This window comes from Rutilus rutilus, assembly GCF_951802725.1.
Source record: "Rutilus rutilus genome assembly, chromosome: 14".
NCBI classification, from domain to species: Eukaryota; Metazoa; Chordata; class Actinopteri; order Cypriniformes; family Leuciscidae; genus Rutilus; species Rutilus rutilus.
In genome coordinates, this window is record NC_140219.1 from 6,215,632 (window position 1) to 6,241,808 (window position 26,177).

The window sequence follows — 26,177 nt, forward strand, 5'->3', positions numbered from 1 at the left end:
GGAAGTATCATCCAATAGCATGCACCATTGTTGCTTCAGTAGACTGCTCTTTGTTTTCTTTTTCTTGCTTTCAGTACCACGTTTATCCGCCAGATGACGCCCTATAATAAAATATTCGATATATTTGCCTCTGCGTTTTTTCGCCAAATATACCTGTTTTTTTTATATAATTAGCTAAATGTTTCACTATGATTAGATGTATGATTTAATGCAATTTGACATCCATCCTAAATAATAAAAATAATGACACATTATTATTATTATTTATTGTTGTTGTTTTTGTTTTTGTTGTTGTTGTTGTTTTTAAAATGATTGTCTTCCCAATCTTTCACCAAAAAATAATAAATTGTTGCGTTGCTTAAAAAAAAAAAAAAAAAACAATTATAAAATGGCCATGGGTAGTAATATATCAAGTCCCGTTGGGTTTCTCGTTGAATATCAAGTTTATACAAAGTATAACAAAACATTTCAAATCAAAATTGCAAACAGAAGTTAAATGCAAAAAAAAAAAAAAAAAAAAAGAATCATCAAGGGACATTAAAAGCAATAGAAAAATAATATAATAAAAATCCATAATGTAGTTAGTAGGTGCAGACCTAATGTGAACTGGATATTTTACCAATTGAAAATATCCTTTGCATTTTGAAAGAAGGCGCTGTGTGTGATTTTCCATACATAAAATGTCTCAAGACACCTCACAGACAGAAATATGAAATATTGAGGAAATTGGGCCGGTTGAAAATACAAGAGTAGGTAAACAGAAATGGCCTGCTCTTTTTAGCCATTCAGAAACGCCTGTCAATCATTTTCGCGCCGGGTTTGGTGAAATCGGGTTGGCTGACAAGTCTTGAGAGGGCGGGGTTTTAGAAAGAGGGCGTTTAAAAATGGCGAGTGTATTAAATTTGGCGCTTTTTATTGACAGGAGAAGTTTATTTATCAAATTTATCAGAACATGAAGTTTTAATCCAACCCAAGCCGATCTGAGAAAGCAGCCAGTGTTAAAAATCACCACAGGGTGTCAGTGTTCGTCTAAACTAGCCTACTGACCGCGACGCTGAAGTGTGTGAGAACAGATGAATAACATCAGTAGAAACCACGAAAATGTATTCATTTGGATTAAATATTTTAATCATTCTGTGTCATTTTTCAAAGTCAATCTTTTCACTATTTACATGTTCATGCCCCAAATGCTATAATATTCAAAGTAGTTGACTGTCATTCATTCTCCTCTATGCTGTGTAGCCTACGTTGTTGATTAAATAGCCTAGCCTATTTAACATCATTACAGGTACCTCGCCAGCATTCATTTATTCAACTATTTTAAAAGACTGGGATAAACACCAGCACACACAAGCAATCCTTTTAATTGTCAATTTCATTTAAAAATGTAAACCCAACAGGTAGCCTATGAAATGTCAGAAAGAGAAAAAAACTGTTAATGAGAAGACGAGCATACATGCATATATAATTTTCATAGGCAGCTTAGTGGATACATATATTTAGCCTAATTATTATTCAGAATGCACAGTGGGAAAATATATTTCAGCAGGCTCAAAATAATTAATACAGAGATCATTATTCATTGTTTTAATCAACTGGCAGCCTTAAAACATAGTGATAATCTGCATTCTCATGAATGTAGGCTATAGGTGCGCAGAACTCTCGATATGTAGGCTACTAACTAGAACGATGAAGTAGGCCTAGTTGTGCAAGTAGTCCATACCTTTGTAGTCTACTGGTGGATAAATTAAAGGAATGTCCCAACAAGTAGGCTAATGCACTAGGTATAGTGATGGGGGGAAACGAGGCTTTTCGAAACGTCGGATCAATTGAACAAATTGTTTCGTAAAATTGATTCACTGTGTCGAAATGCTTGAAACTCTCCACGCTGAGGACATCTGCTGGTGAAAGCGAAAATGCAACGAAAACAGCATTTGTTCAGTGAAGTTCTGCAAAATAACGGCTATTGTAATCAATGTCATCACACACAAACTGTCCATGTAATATGCTATGCAGTAATTAATTCATTTATAGCACTTATTATGTAACACTTTAACAATTGGAATTTTAGTTTTCAATTTGTAAATATTCTACTTTTTTTTTTTTTACGAACACAAATTATAAAACTGATTAGAGATCAGTTATTATATTAGCTTTATAGTTAGTTCCAATAAAGATACATTATATAGGATATATATATATATATATATATATATATATATATATTATATGTAGCCTAGTAATTTATTAATTTATTTTGTTTACCAAGAAACTTGTAAACACTTTAACAAATGGAATTTTAAGACATTTATAGGAATTCTACACAATTATTATGAACATAAATTATTAAACTGAACTGAGATCAGTACAGTGTTGGGTAAGTTACTCTAAAAAAGTAATGAATTACTAGCTAGTAATTACATCTTCAACAGTGTAATTAGATTACTGTAATTACTCTCTCTAAATGGTATTGGATTACTTATTATAATTAGGCTACTTTCTAAATCCCATATCAGCCTCGACCAGTTAAAAACTGAACTTTTGATTCTTTCAAATAAACAATATACAATTGCATAAATTATTCTTGAATTGACCAAAGTAATTATAATTATTAATTATAATTATAATAAATAGCCTATTATAATAAATAACAATACACTTATACACCATTGCCACTAATGTCATTCGTTTGCATCCAAGGCAAGGCCTTAGCAAGTGTTATTAGCTTGGGGAAATACATCTAGTGAAATGAAATCTTAAGTCCATGTCCAACTCTAAATTGTAAGGAATTTATATATTTGATTTCATAGTAGGCCTAACACTTGACAATAAGGTTCATTTGTTTATTATTCACTAACATGCAACACATTTGTTACTGTATTTGTTCATCTTAGTTAATAATAATACGACTGTTAATTGTTTGTTCATGTTATGTCACAGTCAGTGCATTAACTAATGTTACCAAATAGGCCTACAACTTTTGATTTTAATAATATTTTAGTAAATACTGAAATTAATATTAATTAATATTAATAAATGCTGTAGAAGTGCAGTTTATTATTAGTTCGTTAACAAATGTAACCTTATTGTAAAGTGTTATTTCATGATAGCTAACACTTTCATGCATATAATACATACATACAATTTACAACATCAACAAAACTAAACATGAATTCCTCATAATCACCTTCTTGATTCTCACTGTTTTGTTTGGTTAAGTAGGCTAAATAATATTTAGTAATATTATCATACTTTCCATATTTTCGTTTGATGTGTCATGCATTCTAATTGTATCAACATCTTTTCATAGAATGCCAAGGAAAGAAAGGATTAAAAATAAACAAGGAACTACTCTTCTTGTTTTGCCCTTTCTGTCTGTGCACGCCACTTCTTCGAAGCATTGATTCACAAGATCAAAAGATTCGTAAAGTGTTCGAAGCTTCGATTCGAACGCGGAACGCGCCAGACTGAGGCAACCGATGCCTCGTGTTTCACTAGGCCATGTCGCTCTTCGACTATTTATTAAACTCTTCAGAGGATTTACTTGATTTCCTATTCACATGAACAAAGGTTTTTTGCTTTGTTAGAGGTGACAGCCATAAAAAAAACGACGAAGATAAGCACTTCCAGTTCCACCCTTCATGCAGGCGCTTGGTGAAAAGGGCCATCTTGAAAGGAACCCGTTCAAAACAGACAGCAGCACTTTAACGTGAGTGACCCGTATACACACACAGACATGCTGGTCTGACGACACACCCCAAAACACACTCAGAGCTCTCTGTAGTCTCTGGCTCCTGCCAACACTTTCAATTCTTTCTCATAAACACTCAAAAGGAGAGTTCCAATTTATAGGCTAGTCATGTTTAGTATGGGCTGTTTATTAACATATACATAATTCAGGGTACCTTTTGAAATGAAATTGCATGGTGGATGTCCATTGTTTTTTAAGGGTCAGTGCTGAAATCAAGCAGAAATTGCTGAAACACACAGTACAATATTTATGTATACATTTCTCTATAGCCAGATTATCACATGTCTTTTTGCTGTGAAATCTTTACTGATTTTTATGAAGTAAACTAAACAATAACTTGTATATTGTAAGGAATATTTCAGGATGAACATTTTCTGAACTGAACCATCTTAGGTTTACTGGATTGTATAACAATTTTTTTTTTTTAAATCATATTAAAATGTATCTAATATGAAAGATATAACTGGATTTTGATTGATTTGTATACCTCTCAATCATCATTGTATTGCATTGTGTTTATTTTGCTACAGATCTTTGATCATAAAACTAAGACATCTTATTAAGACATTATTGGGAGACTGCTGATATTAATATGCATTTTATGAAAGTCTGCTATACTGTTACAAGTATCTAATTGATTTACATTCATTTACAAGCTATCAGAATTTCTTTTGGCCATAACAACTTCTGCACCAAATTGACTATTATTGCTCAGTTTGGGCCTCTGAATAAAATTGAGGTGTTTTTCCTTCTTGAGTTTGAGCTCCATATTCTCTATATCACACAATATGAGCCACAAAAGACTGATGTATCACATAAAAAAAAAAAAAAACCTTTTATATTTTGTCTTAAAGGTTCAATTAACTGTTCATGTACAAAAAAAAAAAATATATATATATATGTATATATATAAAATATGTATAATAAAAAAAGTCAGACTTTAAAGGTTTAATAGGCCTGTCTTTCGTACTTTATTATAACGATGAGAAATTCAGTTCTTAGATATTTTCCCAACTTCTCACTTTCACAGGAATGTTTTTGCAGACCTGTATCGCTTTCTAGAAGAGAACCAGCTATCTGATGTTCACAAACGCAGATCGGCAATTCAGATGTGTCAGTAACTGCAGGTTTATCAGTTGTTTGTGTGTGTTGCTTTCCTATGGTGATGCTTTTGACGACATTGTGTGAAAAAGCCTTATTATGCTACATTAAATTGTATAGCGAGTGTCCCATAGTATGTCATTCTTCGCTTGATAAAAGAAATGTTGGCTTTTATTGAATTCTTTCGGAAGATTTGAGTGACTAGACACACAGACATCACTTCATCTATATAAGATAAAAAATAATACATGTCGATACAGTCTATTTTCAGCACAGCAAGATATACCACAAAAAAAAATGTATTACTTGCATTAGCTGCCAAATGGAGCTGTCATAGATGGCATGAGATGTATGGATGATGCATTGTGTTTTTCACTGTTCTGGTATGTCCGGCCCTTTGTTAGTCTTGTATATATCTTTAAGGACTGTGTTTATTCTTCTGCTTGTGTTTGGAAAATGCAGTTGGATCTTTGAACTGTTGGACATCTGATGTAATCTGAAAAAGTGGAGGCCATATAGGTCATATTGGTTTGTAGCGTCTGTGAGATAAACCGGAGCCTGTCTAGGAACATTGAGTGAGATAGGAAGTGTGATTCTTTAACCTCTCGCTTCTCGCTCATCTTGTGTGGCAACATTTTATTGGATGAGGTGAGGGCCCTCAGGTAGATAGGGCAAAAAAAACAAAAACATCAGGCACATCAGGAGGAGAAAGAGAAGCTCAGAGCACCTGCGGCCAAACACAATAGAGATTTTTTCGAAAACAGAGACCGAAAGGAATTTCAGCAAAATGAGCCAAGTCACGTCGCAGCGGCAGAATAAGACAGGAAGATGAAAGCGGCTGGAAGACTGACGGAGGAAATGAGGGTTGGAGAGGGGCGTTACCGCGGCGACCGACTCACACTGACAGGATCTTAACCAGGCGAGATGGCATCAAACTTAGCTAAACAAAACAGGAGTGCGTGATAGCTAAAACAGACATTGTCCTTCTGCTTAGGGTGTAGTCTGAAACAATTGAACCACTTTATAAGAGAAGAGAATGAATACACAAAGGAAGGTTTGATCAGAAGATTGCTTAATATATTATACTTTACTTTTATTCTAATGAAATCTAGTTTTTTTTTAAATATGTGCCATTCAAAAGTTTGGGGTTGGTATGTGTTTGAAAGACGTCTCTCATGCTCGCCAAGGCTATAAAAACAGTAATATTGTGGTGATTGTATTGTGAATTTAAAATAACTGTTTTGTATTTCAATATCAATATCAAAGCTGAGTTTTCAGCATCATTACTCCAGTCTTCAGTGTCACATGATCCTTCAGAAATCATTATTATGCTGATTTGCTGCTCAGGAAACATTTCTGATTATTGCAATGTAAGTTGCTTTGGATAAAAATCGTGTGTATAAAAGCATGTAAATTATATTTTCGTGGAAACCATGCTCTTTTTTTGCTGGATTCTTTGATGAAGAGAAAGTTCAAAAGAAAAGCATTTATTTGAAATAGTTTATTTCTATAAAAATATATTTTCTGAATAAAAGTATCAATTTATTAAAAAAAGAAAAACCTTACTGACCCCGAATTATACTGTGTGTGTGTGTGTGTGTGTTTCAAACCCGGTTGGGACAACCTGAATGCACACAGACTCATGGGGACTCGTGTCACCGTGGGGCCCTAAAATGTCCCCATAAACATGAAAACAAAATGTGTGTGTACTTGATTTAAATGTCTTCTATAATTTCAGAAACAATTTCCAAGATTTTAATGTTTAATTCACCTTCCCTATAACTAAATTGGATCATGATTATGTGGAATGAGTTTTAAAATGGGCTAATCTCACAAGTCCAACAGTATTATTGTTCCCGTTGTTCATGTTGTGTTCCAGTCAACTGCTGGCTCTTTCTACTGTGGAGAGCCATAATCGGTTTATGCTTTAGCATTTCCTGGGAGATGCAGTCGTGTGTAGAACAGAATGTAAAGGCTCATTTACTGTGAATAAAACTGCTATGATTCCACGTCCCCTCCCTGTGTTACGTGTATATCACTCCTCTGTGGTAACCAATGCGATGGCCTGTTTTGACTGCTGTTTCGGCTCACAGAGATCCTATCAGTTGTTTACGCCCCTACGGTGTCTGGGTGGACATGGGTGATGAATGCTTTCAAAATACGTGTCAACTTGTTTTCTGTATAAAACTGCACTCAATTATCGTCAATTTTACAAGTTGATGAATAATGATTTGAACTAAAATTATGTACATTTACATTTACATTTATTCATTTAAATGTAAATGTAAATGTAAAATTATGTAGTAAAATTAAAACTGATCTGTGTAATTGCTTATCAATTTTAAAGGGATAGTTCACCCAAAATTATTTATCATTTTAGTCATTATTTACTCACCCTCATGTCGTTCCAAACCTGTAAGACTTTCGTTCATCTTCGGAACACAAATGAAGGTCTTTCTGATGAAATCTTGAACGATTTCTGTCCTTCCATCGACAGCTACGTAACTACCACATTGATGCTTCAAAAAGTTCATAAAGAGATCGTAAAATTAATCCATATGAATTCAGCAGTTTAGTCCAAATTTTCTTAAGAGACTCGATCGTTTTATCTGATGAACAGATTGAATTTAGGCTATTCACAAATAAACATTGATCAACTTGCACATCAATTGTGGTAAACGGAAGCTCAAGCATGTTCACTTGACGTGCGAGAACCAATGAGGTTCATTCTCGTGTTACGCAGCATGTTTGAGGTTCTGCAAGAACCAATGAGGTTCATTCTCGTGTTACGCAGCACGTTTGAGCTTCAGCAAGAACCAATGAGGTTCATTCTCGTGTTACGCAGCACGTTTGAGCTTCAGCAAGAACCAGTGAGGTTCATTCTCGTGTTACGCAGGACGTTTGAGCTTCAGTAAGAACCAATGAGGTTCATTCTCGTGTTACGCAGCACGTTTGAGCTTCAGCAAGAACCAATGAGGTTCATTCTCGTGTTACGCAGCATGTTTGAGCTTCAGCAAGAACCAATGAGGTTCATTCTCGTGTTACGCAGCACGTTTGAGCTTCAGCAAGAACCAATGAGGTTCATTCTCGTGTTACGCAGCACGTTTGAGCTTCAGCAAGAACCAGTGAGGTTCATTCTCGTGTTACGCAGGACGTTTGAGCTTCAGCAAGAACCAGTGAGGTTCATTCTCGTGTTACGCAGGACGTTTGAGTTTCTGCAAGAACCAATGAGGTTCATTCTCGTGTTACACAGCACGTTTGAGCTTTCCCCAAGAACCAATGAGGTTCATTCTCGTGTTACGCAGCACGTTTGAGCTTCAGCAAGAACCAATGAGGTTCATTCTCGTGTTACACAGCACGTTTGAGCTTTCCCCAAGAACCAATGAGGTTCATTCTCGTGTTACGCAGCACGTTTGAGCTTCAGCAAGAACCAATGAGGTTCATTCTCGTGTTACGCAGCATGTTTGAGGTTCTGCAAGAACCAATGAGGTTCATTCTCGTGTTACGCAGCATGTTTGAGGTTCTGCAAGAACCAATGAGGTTCATTCTCGTGTTACGCAGCACGTTTGAGCTTCAGCAAGAACCAATGAGGTTCATTCTCGTGTTACGCAGCACGTTTGAGCTTCAGCAAGAACCAGTGAGGTTCATTCTCGTGTTACGCAGGACGTTTGAGCTTCAGTAAGAACCAATGAGGTTCATTCTCGTGTTACGCAGCACGTTTGAGCTTCAGCAAGAACCAATGAGGTTCATTCTCGTGTTACGCAGCATGTTTGAGCTTCAGCAAGAACCAATGAGGTTCATTCTCGTGTTACGCAGCACGTTTGAGCTTCAGCAAGAACCAATGAGGTTCATTCTCCTGTTACGCAGCACGTTTGAGCTTCAGCAAGAACCAATGAGGTTCATTCTCGTGTTACGCAGGACGTTTGAGCTTCAGCAAGAACCAGTGAGGTTCATTCTCGTGTTACGCAGGACGTTTGAGCTTCAGCAAGAACCAATGAGGTTCATTCTCGTGTTACGCAGCACGTTTGAGCTTCAGCAAGAACCAATGAGGTTCATTCTCGTGTTACGCAGCATGTTTGAGGTTCTGCAAGAACCAATGAGGTTCATTCTCGTGTTACACAGCACGTTTGAGCTTTCCCCAAGAACCAATGAGGTTCATTCTCGTGTTACGCAGCACGTTTGAGCTTCAGCAAGAACCAATGAGGTTCATTCTCGTGTTACACAGCACGTTTGAGCTTTCCCCAAGAACCAATGAGGTTCATTCTCGTGTTACGCAGCACGTTTGAGCTTCAGCAAGAACCAATGAGGTTCATTCTCGTGTTACGCAGCATGTTTGAGGTTCTGCAAGAACCAATGAGGTTCATTCTCGTGTTACACAGCACGTTTGAGCTTTCCCCAAGAACCAATGAGGTTCATTCTCGTGTTACGCAGCACGTTTGAGCTTCAGCAAGAACCAATGAGGTTCATTCTCGTGTTACGCAGCACGTTTGAGCTTCAGCAAGAACCAATGAGGTTCATTCTCGTGTTACGCAGCACGTTTGAGCTTCAGCAAGAACCAGTGAGGTTCATTCTCGTGTTACGCAGCATGTTTGAGGTTCTGCAAGAACCAATGAGGTTCATTCTCGTGTTACGCAGCACGTTTGAGCTTCAGCAAGAACCAGTGAGGTTCATTCTCGTGTTACGCAGGACGTTTGAGCTTCAGTAAGAACCAATGAGGTTCATTCTCGTGTTACGCAGCACGTTTGAGCTTCAGCAAGAACCAATGAGGTTCATTCTCGTGTTACGCAGCACGTTTGAGCTTCAGTAAGAACCAATGAGGTTCATTCTCGTGTTATGCAGCATGTTTGAGGTTCTGCAAGAACCAATGAGGTTCATTCTCGTGTTACGCAGCATGTTTGAGGTTCTGCAAGAACCAATGAGGTTCATTCTCGTGTTACACAGCACGTTTGAGCTTTCCCCAAGAACCAATGAGGTTCATTCTCGTGTTACGCAGCACGTTTGAGCTTCAGCAAGAACCAATGAGGTTCATTCTCGTGTTACACAGCACGTTTGAGCTTTCCCCAAGAACCAATGAGGTTCATTCTCGTGTTACGCAGCACGTTTGAGCTTCAGCAAGAACCAATGAGGTTCATTCTCGTGTTACGCAGCATGTTTGAGGTTCTGCAAGAACCAATGAGGTTCATTCTCGTGTTACACAGCACGTTTGAGCTTTCCCCAAGAACCAATGAGGTTCATTCTCGTGTTACGCAGCACGTTTGAGCTTCAGCAAGAACCAGTGAGGTTCATTCTCGTGTTACGCAGCATGTTTGAGGTTCTGCAAGAACCAATGAGGTTCATTCTCGTGTTACGCAGCACGTTTGAGCTTCAGCAAGAACCAGTGAGGTTCATTCTCGTGTTACGCAGGACGTTTGAGCTTCAGTAAGAACCAATGAGGTTCATTCTCGTGTTACGCAGCACGTTTGAGCTTCAGCAAGAACCAATGAGGTTCATTCTCGTGTTACGCAGCACGTTTGAGCTTCAGCAAGAACCAGTGAGGTTCATTCTCGTGTTACGCAGGACGTTTGAGCTTCAGTAAGAACCAATGAGGTTCATTCTCGTGTTACGCAGCACGTTTGAGCTTCAGCAAGAACCAATGAGGTTCATTCTCGTGTTACGTAGCATGTTTGAGGTTCTGCAAGAACCAATGAGGTTCATTCTCGTGTTACACAGCACGTTTGAGCTTTCCCCAAGAACCAATGAGGTTCATTCTCGTGTTACGCAGCACGTTTGAGCTTCAGCAAGAACCAATGAGGTTCATTCTCGTGTTACGCAGCACGTTTGAGCTTCAGCAAGAACCAATGAGGTTCATTCTCGTGTTACGTAGCATGTTTGAGGTTCTGCAAGAACCAATGAGGTTCATTCTCGTGTTACACAGCACGTTTGAGCTTTCCCCAAGAACCAATGAGGTTCATTCTCGTGTTACGCAGCACGTTTGAGCTTCAGCAAGAACCAATGAGGTTCATTCTCGTGTTACGCAGCACGTTTGAGCTTCAGCAAGAACCAATGAGGTTCATTCTCGTGTTACGCAGCACGTTTGAGCTTCAGCAAGAACCAGTGAGGTTCATTCTCGTGTTACGCAGCATGTTTGAGGTTCTGCAAGAACCAATGAGGTTCATTCTCGTGTTACGCAGCACGTTTGAGCTTCAGCAAGAACCAGTGAGGTTCATTCTCGTGTTACGCAGGACGTTTGAGCTTCAGTAAGAACCAATGAGGTTCATTCTCGTGTTACGCAGCACGTTTGAGCTTCAGCAAGAACCAATGAGGTTCATTCTCGTGTTACGCAGCACGTTTGAGCTTCCGCAAGAACCAATGAGGTTCAGTCTCGTGTTACGCAGCACATTTGAGCTTCAGCAAGAACCAATGAGGTTCATTCTCGTGTTACGCAGCACATTTGAGCTTCAGCAAGAACCAATGAGGTTCATTCTCGTGTTACGCAGCACGTTTGAGCTTCAGTAAGAACCAATGAGGTTCATTCTCGTGTTACGCCGCACATTTGAGCTTCAGCAAGAACCAATGAGGTTCATTCTCGTGTTACGCAGCACGTTTGAGCTTCAGTAAGAACCAATGAGGTTCATTCTCGCTCGTCAAACAGGTTCGGTTGAGATTCTCTTTATGTTCGCTGATCAATGTTTAAATGTGAACAAAAGCCTAAATTAAATCTGTTCTTCAGCCATCGTGTCTCTTCAGAAAATTTGGACTAAACTGCTCAATATGGATTTTTTTTACAATCTCTTTATGAACTTTTTGAAGTGTCAAAGTGGTAGTTACGTAGCTGTCAATGGAGGGACAAAAAGCTCTCAGATTTAATTAAAAACATCTTTGTGTTTTGAAGATGAAACGACATTAGCGTGAGTAATTAATGGCAGAATAAAAAATTTTTGGTGAAATATCCCTTTAAAATAAGCCATTTGATTTCCCCAAAAGTTATAAAAACTGTGGTGGTGCTATGGAGAATCACCTTGGAGATTATTCTAAAATAATTTCACAGAGGAGGAAAAAGAATAGTCTTAGAAGTCACGATTCTTTTTAATATAAAACACCTTTAAACGTCACGTCATGAAGAATCCAGAGAGAGCGCCTCCATAATTGCTTCCAAAGTGCGTTTTAGGAAGGACTCCAGCTTGAAAGAACTAACAGTTTTTAGTCCATCTCTTCATACAAGAAATGTAGAGAACATGCATCACAAACACATCTTACAAAGTCCAAAAAAAAAAAAAAAAAAAAACACAAATAAAAAGAACAAGAATGAACGAGTCTGGGGTTGAGTCAGTCTCCTTGATGCCAAACGGCACGTAGACAGCCGTCTTGATGGGTGAAATTCATCAGACAGCTTTGCGGGTTTTGGGGTTGGAAAGGACATAGCCCGTCCCTCTCTTAGATGGGTAGCTGAAGAAAGAGGAACGAGAATGTATAAGGGTCGAGCAAATGACCAGTCAGATTCAGGTGGGAATGAAAATGTAAACTGGGTGTGCTTGTGTTTGGTTTCCACTTTAACTGGGAATACATTATTGTTTTTTCTCCACGCCAAGACTTAAATATGCACATTTCTGAAAAATGCTTGAGTGATAAACAAACAAATACACAAAAAATGCGGTTTAATCTGTTATTGGGTTTTTTTCTGAAATTGCTCTAGCGATTTTTATCCCAGGCTCAAAGTTGATCCTGTCAAAAATCATTGGAATTGAATAGATTCTTCCCATGTGTGATTGGGAAATACGTTTTTACAGAGCAAGAACAAAAAAAAAAAAAAAAAAAACGTATGGCGCTCGTGAGTCCAAGTGAGAATGTGAGAGATCCACCCAAATTAAGGACTAATTGGTGTCCTACAATGTACTATAAAATCCTTTCTCAATTAACTAGCACACATGAGAGCTGTGGGTCAGACCACAGATGCGACTGAGGTGACGGACGTCACCTTGTTGTCATCGGCCCACGGCTGTAAGTTCTGCAGGGCGTAAAGCGAGGAGTTGTGTAGGCAGAGAGGGTCTTGTTGGAGCGGTTGACTCAGTGTCTTCTGAAAGGCCTCCTGTTGGAGCTGTAGCATCAGACGGTTGGCTTGCTGTCGCTCAGCCTCTCTCTCCTCAGCGGTCTGCCTCCTGTCATCAGAGACGCATGATTGAAGTCAACATGATGTGCAGTGACAGAGCCCCTTTTCAAATACAAAAGTGGATTATGTCAACTAACATGTTTATCTAGTGCAGGTCCTAGGCTGGTTTTAATTACCTTGAGAGATCTGAGCTCTCCACATACACAAAAGAGATGTCATGCCTTTGTGAAAAATAACAATATGTGCGTTATGACTAAAGTCGTTTTGAATGAAACATGTGAATGTTAATGGTACTGTACATTTAATAATGCCTTGACTGTACACATGAGGAGCCTATTGGAGCTGTCAGCATAACAGATGTGAATATTATTAGATAACAGTACGTGACAAAACAATGAATAAATCCTATTTTATTGGTCCGGGGACCTGAGATATACTTTGATAGATTGAACATCATTAATCTTTTTATCAGCTGCATTCATTTAAAGGGATAGTTCACTCAAACATTCAAAATCTCTCGTTTAATCACCCTCGTGTCGTTTCACACTGCTTTTACAATTGTGATTTTCATTGTAAGGACGCATAAAAAAAAAAAAAACTGTATGCAGAAAGAAAGTCATAAAAAGAATTTACATTTTTGGGTGAACCATCCCTTCAACATTAAATTCACTGAAAATGTATTTAATTGGAATATATAAAAGTAGATTTGTTTTACCCCCTATAGAACCCTTAAATTTTAAAGAACCCTTTATAACAAAATGGTTTGAAATGTCTCAAATTATTGCATAGTACTTTTATGTTTACTGGTTTCTAGTGATAAATGTGTTTACACATTCTTAATTAAAAATGAATTAAAACTAAGTCCATTAAATGATGGAAACCCCCTGAAAGGTTCTATATGAAGCGCCTGACAGAACCCTTTAAAGTTATCTAGAACCTTTTCTTCTAAGAGTGAGCGAAGCAGAAAACAAATGGTTAAAAATGTTTTTAAAAATAAATTAAAAGGCAAAAAATGACCAATGTAACTACAGGTTGCACCAACAAAAGCATTTTAAGGATATAAATGGCTCCTTGTAACAAGGGTCGTTTAATGCATATATATTTAAATATTTCTTAAAACTAAGTTACACAAGTACCATTTATGCCATAGTTGAATATTTTATCACATTTAAGATGATAAATGGTTATCAAGTGTGATCACTTACAGCTTGGAAAATGCAAAGAAAAACAGCTAAAAACAAATGAGTGCTGCATTTCCCATCAGGTTTTCCAGTTTTGTCGTGATGTATAATATTCGACTAGTCTAGAGACACTTTGAGGATGAAGGATGTATTTGTGTGTCGATTGTACGCGTAACAAGCCTGTGATCAAATGAGCCAAGTGCAATCACATTACAGTCATGCATTTAGCTGCATGTGTGTGGCTAATGGACGCCGGGCGGCAGGTATAGCAACCATTTAGACCCTCATGGTGGACAGATTTGGTCATGGAAGATGAGGTCTTTAGACCGTATGATTTTCATAGAGGTCTGAATTCATTTTGAGATTCAGTGTTGTTAAATTCAATTGATATTCGGGTTTGGTTGGTATCCAGAAAGATTTACCAGAATTTAATTCCTAAGAGGCACTGCAAATTCAACAGTGCAGAGAAGGGACCAGGCTAATGAATGTTTCCCAGCAGCTTTCATCAGATACAGATAATTGTTGAATTAAGTTGAGCTCCATAAATATTGATGAGTAGGCTGAAACGACCATAATACATTTTTATTTGTGAAAGGCCATGACTCAGCTTCATTATAAATAAATCACGTTCAGCCAGCTCTTGTCTGCCTATTGCCTGTTGGTAAAACCAAAGGTAAGTAAGCCTGCTCTTAATTAGATTGGGCACTTATTTGCTCCAAAAGAGCCAACAGCAAAAGCTTGAGTAGATTATGGGGAAAGGATGGACATGCTCTCAATTATTCAGAAGTATAGGTTCTGTACTGCATGGACAGCAAGTTTCCACAGAGCCTTTTAAGAGCTTCAAGGTTTCTGCTTGGTCAAGGCAATTGGTGTCCAATGGAAAATAAATAAACAAATAAAAATGCAAACCTCTGCAGATTCAAAGTATTTTCCATTCGGCCTAAATGCCCCTTTCACTTAAACTAATTTCTGACTAAATTATAGCTGTTATTGGGAAATCTAATCATGTATTGCCAAATGTGTATATATATATATATAAGCTATGTTGTGAACACAACTATGACTAAGTAACTATAAATGAATACAAATAAAGGCAATATAAGGTACCACCATTTTTATTTATTTTTATTTTTTTAATTGATGCAATTTTCAAAGATAAAGGTTTCATTTCTAATAGAAGGACATTTTTTAAATTTGTGCATAAATTCGTGGTAATCAAATTTAGTTAAAAAAAATAAATAGGCAGCAGAAAGTTGTTGGTTGTGCTCATTTCTAATTGGTGAAAGTGCTGGTGTTACATATTTTCTTGGCTAGGTATTATTGTCGCTTCTTTCTTTTATTAAAACAACATTTTGACTGATTTGGGATTGGACCAAACAAGGCATTTATACTCGTATATTTTCACTCACCTCCATTTTGTTCTTCTGTTCTGGAACCAGGTTTTGACCTGAGCGTCTGTCATCTTCAAGGCCTTGGCGAGCGTGGCGCGCTCCGCGGACGCCAGATACTTCTGCCGGTGGAAGCGCTTCTCCAGCTCGCAGATCTGCACGCGGCTGAACGACGTGCGCGGCTTTTTCCTCTTCGGCGGAGTTCGGTTCTGGTACGGGTGACCGATCCGTCGTGTCACGGAGAACGGTGAAAGAGCTGCTGAAAAACACAGGAATTGGGCGTGAGGAAAGGTGAAAAATATTTGCATTCGTTAACACTTTCAGTAAGCCAAATAATATTCACGCAGAACCATTAGGCCTAAATAATGCTTAATATAGAATTGCATAAGCTAATGTAATGTCATGAAAATAATTGTATCCTATAATAATATTTTAATTTCTGAAAATTACGTTTGATAACTTGAAAATGATTATTAGGCATAAAGTATTCCCTTGTTTTGTAAAAGCCAATTTTCAACGTTTTAATTCTAAATGTAGCCTATTTATTGTATTTTTTTTAAGTCTTCAGCTATACCGTCATAACAGTGCAAGTAAATCCATGGTCAGTAGGGCAGAATTAAACACTGGGTCATAAATATATAGCCTATATATTCTGCAATATGTTGGCCTAGCCCTATTTAATTTGGTTGAAAGATGAAATGAACATCAAAATGAGTCATTCAGCATTCTTAACGACGTTCTAAGTGATTTCTATTTGTGACTCGTTTTCCTGAACCGAACTGAGCGTTCGATCGGCGCACCGTTGCTATGGTTACCTCAGAACGCGACTGTTTTTTAAACTTCAGCACATGGACACATTATATTTCAGGTTTGTATGACATAAAGTGCTTGCAGCAGCAGCAGCAGTGAACTCAGGTTCATTTCTCATTCACTCCTTCTGAATTATGCATTAGCTATTCATGGTTTTACAACAGAGGTCTTGATTTTTGTATACAGAATTCTTTGTATGTATTTTTTTCACCTCTCCCCTCCTTCCTGTTATTTTTTGCTTCTAATGTTAGTTGTGGAATCAGCTGTGAATAAGTGATATAAACACCTTGAAAGAAACATGTATCCTAAATGCGAGGCCACCTTGACCTTTGTTATCTTTTATAAAAGTATGAGGATTGTATCAACTGGTAAGACTATATATATATCAGAAACAGTGTTTTGGAGTCCTTAATTGGACCGTAAAATGATGCATGGTGAGACCTTTCCATTAAAGGGTAACAAAATGGAACGCAGTCAAGGAGTCAAACCTATAATGTTTTGCTTGTCCAGAACAGTGTTTGCTGTCCTGATGTGTTAGCTGGATAGTGTATTGTGTACCTGAATGAAACAAATCACAGGTCATGCAGTGTGCACAATGACATTCATTTACTAATTTCAAACAGCAAATGGATGATGACACTCCCTCTCTTGTGCCACATAAGCAGTGTGTGTGGCAAACTGTCATCGCCATTTGATGAATACAAAACAAGGATGAAACCACATATTCAGGAATAGGTATAAGAATCAACTATGAAAAAGCCCATATTATCAACCACTAATATGAATTTTGTCCCTCACGTCTGTATATGGAGGTTACATCCCTGAATATAAATGTGTATATATATTTGTATGTTCATATATCATTGTTAATATATTATTACAATATTTAATGTATTATTATTAAACCAACACAGTATGTGTGTGTGTGTACACACACACACAGAATGTATATTATTCTTACATTTAGACATGTCCCTATAGGTAATTCCTGTATTGAAAAAAAAATCAGTCTGTTTGATTCCGTGTTGCAATGGAATCCCAAATTAATATGGAACATCTAAAGAAAATGTTTACATGGATAGTGTAATGTGTATGAATTGTAATTTTGTGAAAAGAAAACGTAAAAGGGAGAGATTAAACATTACATGTCCTAGATAATTATTTTAAATTACATAGTTAATTTAGACAGAATAACTTATATAGTATGACTATCCTAAAATAAAAGGGAAAATGAAATGAAGGAATTGGACTATGACAAATAATTGGAGGGTAAAACCCTGTTTTTGAGCAAACCAAGCGAGTGACCTTTGACCAAGGTGTTCTGTGATCCTTGTGTCTGAACTTGGGTCTTGCAATGGTTGGCTGGCCATGTGTGAAGACAGAGAGATATTTGTTTTCTGTTTGGCAGGTTGGAGTTCAGATAATACCATGTTCGAGATCTGTAAATGTCAACTACTCAACTACATTCATTCACGTTCTTGTGTAATAGAAGATTCACTGCTGCTCTCAGAAGAACTTCTCAACAGTTCACACACTAGTCACGCTGGGATTCCTGACACGAGGTCAGGCTGACAATGAATCTGTTTTGGTCCAGCTTCATTTTATTTGAGTAACTGATAAAATAAAATAAAAGGTGTCATAATTTTATTTATTTCGATATTTTATTTTGATCAGAACATTCCTAATACACGGATCATTACTTTATTTGTCATATTTTATTAGACAGGCTAGTAAAAAGACTTCTGATTGGATTAAGCGCATAGACTCTTCATTCCTGTGCGTAATTGGATTTGATTGCTTTTAATTAAAGCGCTGATCTTGAGTGACAGGCGGCACGCGTCATCATCAATTACGCACACGGATAATATTCGGTCTGATCCTAGAGCGTGAAACATCAAAATTATAGAGATAAATTAATGATATTATTTGATTCTATTTTTAAATAGGTATATGATATAGGCTACTTTATGTCTCCCTGTCGATGTGATGTCACAGCTTTTACTTGATCGGTGTTATTTTTTCTTTTCTACTATATGTCAGGTGTGCAGATTGCAGAACAAAACTAATAATAAATGTCCCAGAAACACTCCTCCGCAGATACATATGTGGGTCAAATGGAAACAAAAACAATCCCCGTATTCACTCTCGACAGCAGAGGGAATTCTAAATGATAAGTCTGTGTAATAAAATTTATGGTGAGCACATCAAAAAATCAAAGCTTGCCTTAGAGAATATGCGGCCAGTAATAAAATCAGTTATACGTGATATCACCTTCATGCGACAGCGCCTGCCTTTCCCATTGCGAATATTACCTTTGTAGAAATCTAATAAATATACATGTAATGGATTCAAAGCGCGATATTGAAATATAACATGGGCATTTGTCGCTATTTACGCGCAGTGAGGCAAAACAGAATGTGCCTTTAAATTTTCCCTCATGATGGGAATTGAAATATCGAATAAAATAGAATAATTGTCAGGAAAAGCCATAAACCGTCCGCTCTAGAGCCTCGTCGTCCCTTCAGACACTGTCACCATGGCTACACGGCCTCGTCTCAGTTTCATAATCATTTGTATTTATGGGTGGGAAAGATCATTATTGTCATTTCAGATTGAGGGGCATCCACATGCAATTTCATTTTGCAATTTCTCCAAGGCCAGTGATATCAGATTACGACCATCACCTGCCCCATGTTGTGATGCAGCTGGACCCAATAGCCCCCACCAGCGGTAACACAAATAGATTTACCTACTGATGAATATACTGTTATGTGAATCAGTGCAAGTGGCTGCAGTGCCTTTTCAGAGCACGCGCGGAAACGAATACAGGCACTAAACAGAAGTTTGAATTATAGGATACGTTCGTTTTTCTTGTGTCAGTGCAGATTCTGGCATTGTGTATATTTGAAAATGGTCTATTACAGCAGTGATTTTGCTTACAGTGTTGTATACAGCTCTTTGCACGTCGTAGTTGTCACCAGTGCTGTTAACAGGAACAGAAAAGCCGTGCGTAAAGGCCGCGCGCCGTTACCATCGCCAGAGCACCTGTGTTTATTGACTTGAGAGCGACTGATCTGTTTATGCATTTCTGGATTTTTATAAACTTGCAAACTGCCAAGGAGTCAATTAACAAAAGAACATGTGGTATAGCCTTTCATCGCCTCCCAATTCGGCATGATATGTCCGGCCTGCAGTGCATATCGAGTCTCAGGCCTGTCCGTGCACCTATACGCGCCGTGACACTTGTGGTGAAATGCAGACATGCAATTCAAGCTGACGGTGAAAATAACTGGAAAAAGATAAACCTATTCCAGACAGGCATCGTGACTTTACGACAAGGCCTATATGCGCATTATGACGAAGTGGCTCTGGTTTGTTTGGATTCATTAAATGCAATGTTAAAACTACTATTATATATCTTATAATGTTGGTATAATTTAGTCTAAATATCTTGAAAATGAAAAGACAGCATTCGCAAATTATGTGTTTTTTTTTTTTGTTTGTTTTTTTGTATGGTTTCAGCATACAGTTATTATTTTGTATTTATATGTATATAGATATGTATGTGTTTTTCACATCATCTAATGTTTATATACTTATATATACTGTACATTTAATTTCTTTAAAAAAACAAAACTGAAATAGGCCTTGCGTTACTTCTATATCCAGCGCAATTCAAAGGCACGGAAGAGATAAAATATAATAAACGAGTGGCCCAAAGTGACTATGAGTAAAATTGATAAGCATATTTACAAAAGAGCATTTGCACTTGACATATCATTCTCTCATTTTAATAATGAATGAGAATAGAGCGGAATTCTGAATATTTAATGCGCAGAAATCCATATTCTTCTTTTTCGTCTGACTATGAGTGACGTCATTTGAAGACGCGAACTGACTAAACGGAAAACGGAGGAGGATGTTACGGCTACAGACGTCCGGCTAACGTCATGCATAGCCTATATTTTCTTATTATTTATTGTCTGGAATGTGCTTCATCAAAATATAGCCAACTTTTAAAAAAAGATATATAACGTAATAAATAAAAAGATTAATAAATCTCAATAATAGGCCTACACAAATATTAATCTAACAAAAATGAAATATCATTGTTATCATACACAGGCTAGGCTATTCTTCAGAAACGCATGCTTTTTTTTTTTCTTTTTTTTTTCGTCCCACTTGGAAATGTTATCCAAAATCGTCCTCTGTTGGATCTCTATTGGTATTATGTTTGCGTAGATTAAAACGATTTGTCAACATGCCATTACGCATTACTACTGGCTGTGACATAGTGGCAACATTTAGCTCCCTGCAACCACAGGATCATCATTCATTTGTTCTAATGGCCCAGAGAGACAGTAGCTCAAGAATATAGACGTGATGGTGTCATAAAACCATTCCACAAGAAATCGTGATTTTGAAAGCCACTGTGTTTTTATGAGCAATACACACGTATAATATCTACAGGCCGAGGTGATGTTGGAGCAACAGCATGTGCTGTCTCAAATAAAACTGAATTATTGTGAGCGTGCTGGTTTAAAGGATTGTGTAGTGTTACTGTTTTCAGATGTGTCGCGGGTAAAGCTGTAGTGAAGGGTTTAGAGGATTTCCCATATTAATTCAAGCGCGATGCAGAGATGTGACACTTCAAGTGTTTTAGCAAGAAAAGAGAAAAAAGAAACGGGTAAAACTACAACAAATCATCAACCTAAATAATGGCAACAGAATTAATCTTCTAGACTAAAGTTAGAAGGCATTTCTTTTAAATTGAAATTCATTTGGCTCCAGAAAAATAATCTTGAAAATTCTGTTAGGGCTGAAATATTATATTTCTGCATATAGAATTATTTTATATGCAAATATATGTTAATGTATTGAAACATTTTAATGGTTAAAGATCGCAATGCATTGAAATATGTATTTAACAAACGGCAGAGTCAAAGAAAATATCTCGGTGGAAATGTGGGCCTGAAAAGAGGCTTTCAGCTTTGAATTTCTGCTGTGATGTTTTGAATTTATTTCTTACAGTAATAATATTATTTATTCTTGTAATCTTGAGATTTACTCTTCTCTTTTAATAGGAGCAGTAAAATGCTAGGCCCATGTAAGGAATTTTAATAATAAAATACCGTAGCGTTTTTTTTTTTTTTTTAAGTCTGTGTGTTTGATGAATTTCGGTATGAAATATATTCTGCTATTAATTGAAATGCCGCTGTTTTTGCAACAACATTTTTATTATTAATATTAATGTATGGGTTTAATTTATGGGAAATCATTGGAAAATCTGCATGCAGCAATTTAAGTTTAATCAGCAAGTAGATTTTTTTCTCTCTCTTGATAATAGACGTTCATTCATGACAACACTCGTTGTGTTTATCGTGCAATTTATACGCGAAAATGAGTTTTTACGTGCATATGATACGCAGTTTTCGCGTGCATTTTGATACGCACTTTATTGCGTAATAATAATACACACGCACCCCAAATCACTACTAAACCTACCCTAAACGTACCCATGCGTATCCTATGCACATAAAAACTCATTTTCGCGTATAAATTGCACGATAAACACAATGCGTGCTATAGAGACGCATTTAGTGTGACCGGGTTGTTCATTCAGTACTTCTGAGCAAATGTAACAATTTTCTACATCGACCTTAAAAGTCAGCAACAAATGAATTGTCCGTCTTCGTTGATGTTGGTCATTATTAGTCTATAGCCTGCTTTCTAACAGCGCTGTAAATATAATCAAGTCTTACCGGTAAGCCGATCTTTCGCAAACCTCCTGCTGCTCTCCATCCAGGGGAACGAGAAGCTGGCGGGACTGCCCATGCTGGGTATCGTGGGCATGGTGGGCATCCCCGCCCCGATGCCCGGTGGATGGGCTGTTGTCGGCGGGTGATTTGCGGGTGGCATGGGTCTGTGGGCCGGGACGCGGATGACACCGCCTGCATTCCCTGAGTTCACGTTAACGTTCATATTCATGCTCACATTCATGTTCATGTTTACGTTGTAGTGACCTGCCAGTCCGGCCGCCATCGAACAGGCCGGATTGTACACGCTGTTGTAGCCGTTGGCGTAGACGTTCGGCGCGAGCGCATAGTCCGTGTCGCCGGTTCGGCTCGGCAGCATACAACTACTCGGCTGATCGGAACCATTGAGAATCTGATCTATTCCAAAACTGATGGGTTCGTGCTGCTGGTGGGTCTGGTTCACCTCTTCGATCCCCGTGTGCTCCATCGTCGTGGTTCGTTCTTTTACTCACAGCTTGGAGGGTTGAGATGTTTAATTCCTAAAACTTCAACGCAATACGGTTTATTCCCAGACGTATAAAATTTTATTTTTTGTTTCAACAACAACAACAACAAAAACAAAAACAAATATTCTTCATTGAAGTGCTCAGAGCTCGTGCAATTTATATCGCTGCCATTTACAAAAACTCTGAAGATCAGAAATCACTTTGACTCCTTCACGATTAAATCAACGTTATCCAACACTTTCTTGCATTGCGTCTGGCTCTTTATCAGTTCCATGATTGTGCCTAAAACAGCAACTCGCCAGTGGAAAAGGCTCCGCGCTCGCCGTTAAATCCCGGAGTGATGAGTTGCCGAGTTGCCAAGTTGTATAGCAAACAGAACGACGCGTTTCTGGAGTGGTGCTGTACCTCAGAAAGGCGCGCGGCCCAGACTTGAGCTCATCACTGTTATCTAAAGTGAAGTGTTAACTGTCCGATACGTGCGTATTAATTGTCGTGAACTGAAAATGTCCTGTTCACGCTCCTCTTGAAGTGATTTCGAGCAGGTGAGACAAACCCCTTCTGCCCAAACTCTGTCACGCGCGTCTCCATTGGCTCTCGCGCACTTCTATAAAGAGACAATGCCTCGCGCCCGCACCCCTCTCTTAAAGAACCCGCTTCTATTTTTTTTTCTTCCCTTATCCATGGCTGTTGTTTTACAGCTCGCGTTTAAAAATAAAATGTTTTATGTTCCTAGAAAATAGAGCAGTGAAACAGATTTATTAAAAAGCGTTTACGTAAGTAGTTTGGCATAATCTTATATTATTGTTTCTTTCAAAAATAAGCAGTGAAGTGATTTTGTTTTTAGCTATCAATATTTGTTTTGCCAAATTAAAGTCAGTGTGGTGTAACCAGCCTGAAGGAAGCCATTTTGTTGTCATGTGACAAGAAAAACATTTAACAGATAACTTTAGACCCTAATGACTGTGGGCCACCAAGGTCATTTTCCTTTATTTATGAAAAGTCAAATTCAAAGTAATATTGATAATCATTATATTTGTTTTCAATTTTTTATTCATCATTTTTAAAGGTGCAATTTATTTTGTCTTTTAAATTATGCTTACCTTTTTGTACTGAATGATTACTTTTAGATAATTTGTCAACATTTATAAATAGAGGTTTCGAAAATGTGTGAAACCAATACAACGATTACAACTTGTGGTTAAAACTATGTTTTAAAAAGATTTCTAATTTTTATCTTGTTTGCCATTGACTCTTGTAAAAAGGTGAATTTAGCAGGACAATTTTATTGACATGGTTGGGCTATATTAGAATAATAACAGTAATAAAATAGATGCTTCATTTTTAATGTTGTGAAAGATTAAAAAAAAAAAAATCACTTGCAAACCACAGGGTTGATGCTGTTAATTATCCCATCCAATAAAGGCCAACATGTTTAGTTCAATCCTGAAAAGAGCTCTTCGGGTTTTGTCAAGGGTACAGAAACATGCAGCTTTACACATGGCAATGCGTTTGCTTAATCAAATGAAAGTGAATTTCATTGAAGTGCACTGTAGCCTTTGGGTGCGTAAAATAAAGGCTGAAGCCAGAGAAGCATCAGTTGCCTTTAGTGATGCAGAAGCCGCTGTGATTGGCGCAAATAATTTAACCTTTTTCTGCCTGAAGCTACAGTGGAAGATTCTCCGCTTTCAATTCAATAAAAATGAAAAATGGCGCATAATAAAACCTGAAAGCAAGGAAAACGAATTTAATATATCATCGTTTTATTACGTACTTATTTCAGCTTTCGCACGAATAAAAATATTTCTCCGCAGCACAAAGTGGCTAGAGGGAAGCATAAAAATCAATTTTCTGAATACAAAGCTGTATCAATAAGAAGCGCGCCTCCTGTGTGTGTGTGTGTGTGTGTGTGCGCGCGTGTGTGTGTGTGTCAATAGCAGGGAAACATGTTGTTGATTCTCAGTGATGTCGAATAAAGCATCCCGGAGTCGTGGCTTTTAACTGCACGAGGTCGTGTTGTGCAACGAAAACATAGTATCACAATGTGAGTTGGTTCTCTTAAAAGTGTGTCATATATCAGCCATCATAATCGTTTGCTTTCAGTTTGAGAGCATCACGGTTTTAAAGGCCCTTATCTGGGGTCATAATCTGCATCTTCGTCACGAAGCAGTTTAAAAGAAATAAAGCTCAATCATAATTAACAATCATGATTAAATATTAGTTCCTGGTTTTCATTTCCATGATTTGGCCCTAATGCCATTTTGTGCTCTATATACACGAATGCAATAGCAGATCTAATTTCTTGCACATTCATATTCCTGCAGCACTTATTTTCCCTAAGATTGCTTTATTTTAACCACAGTTATTATCGGACTAAATGAACTGTGCTGGAAATATTTTAATTGCGTTTCTCTCTTGCTGTTATTGAGTTGAATTAAATTCCAGAAGCTAACGCTTCCCCGCGTTCTCGAGTTGTTTTCGTCAGCAGTGAATGTTAAACACAATTACATTTTCGCGCGGAGGCAAAATATTATCTAATGGTTACTAATTGCTTTAAGTTGTAATTATTTTTAACACTAAGAAGCACTCGAATTATTGAACCTGACAAACCGCGCCTACCCAACTCTTGTTTCATTTCATTAGGTGCAATGGAGTGTTTATTCTAAAATCCATCCAATTAATGTCCCGTTAAAACATTGCAATGTATAAATCAAGACTGAAAACGCGATTTTCAGATGCATGCATAATATGAAAGCAAATCAGAACCGTACTTTTCAAAATGATTTCTGCCAGTGATTTTCAGGGCTCAACCAAATTGTCTTTGGAAAATGTTCTTGTGTCTTATGATGTGCGAATAATATCTGATGCTACTTCTGCCAGTGTCTGATAAAGAGGAGCTGTTGCCATGGTTACGTCCGCAAGCGAAGGCGATTTCTGTTCGCGAGCGCATTTTGCGCACTCCAACTTTTGTGTTTGTACGTAAAACGAATGCATACTTTAAACACCCCCTAACCCTTTAATTTTGACCTAATTTGGTTCATGCCCGAAGCCTTCCTACCAGTGCAAGCCTAATATAAAGCCCTTATTGCTGGTTGCCCGTAGGCGATATCTTGGCAAGGATGTTGAGGATATATAGGGGTCGTTGATAAATCGGAATCTCCAGGCGATGCTGATAATAAAGTATAAAGACAAAGCGAAGACAAAAAGAATTTGTCACAGTGCGCCTTTCAACAGATTCGGTGACCCGCCGCCCTCCCGGGTGTATAACCTGTTTCAGGGCGCTTTTGGAGATTTGCAAACAACTGCGATAGTGTTTGCTCAATATGGTGCCACAGGGATTGGAAGGCGATACCAAGTAGCACAGCTCATGACAAATGGCGATTGCAACGCTACATAAAGAATGAGAAGAGTCAGTAGCAAAATAGGCTAGTTACATCGAGCCTCCTTTTTCCCAGTTATTTACATGAGCTGTCAATCTAAGCAAATTCACGTAGAGCTTTTTTTTTTTATATAGTGAGAAACAATCAAACAAAAACAACATAACAAACAGCCATTAAAATGCATTGCCAGAACACCTGCCGACGTGTTCAATATGAACCCG

General features: G+C 37.7%; 1 protein-coding gene across 6 annotated transcripts; it reads right to left on the minus strand.

Annotated features, from left to right (window-relative positions):
* Positions 1 to 11,894: 11,894 nt before the first annotated feature.
* tlx2 (T cell leukemia homeobox 2) lies at positions 11,895 to 23,211 on the minus strand. 6 transcript variants are annotated; one of them, XR_014629900.1, is made up of 4 exons: positions 22,080 to 22,686; positions 15,529 to 15,763; positions 12,807 to 13,040; positions 11,895 to 12,277 (listed from the first exon to the last, which is right to left on the minus strand). XR_014629900.1 is itself a non-coding variant. In XM_084431198.1 (4 exons), exons 1-4 carry the CDS (start codon positions 22,558 to 22,560, stop codon positions 12,266 to 12,268), a joined length of 912 nt encoding a protein of 303 aa, XP_084287324.1. In that variant the 5' UTR covers positions 22,561 to 23,211; the 3' UTR covers positions 11,895 to 12,265. The 6 variants fall into 6 exon arrangements, 4 of the variants coding, with proteins under 4 accessions (XP_084287324.1, XP_084287325.1, XP_084287322.1 ...); XM_084431198.1 differs by having other exon boundaries at positions 12,807 to 12,987; positions 15,529 to 15,766; positions 22,080 to 23,211; XM_084431199.1 differs by having other exon boundaries at positions 12,807 to 12,987; positions 22,080 to 23,039.
* Between the last annotated feature and the right edge of the window lie 2,966 nt (positions 23,212 to 26,177).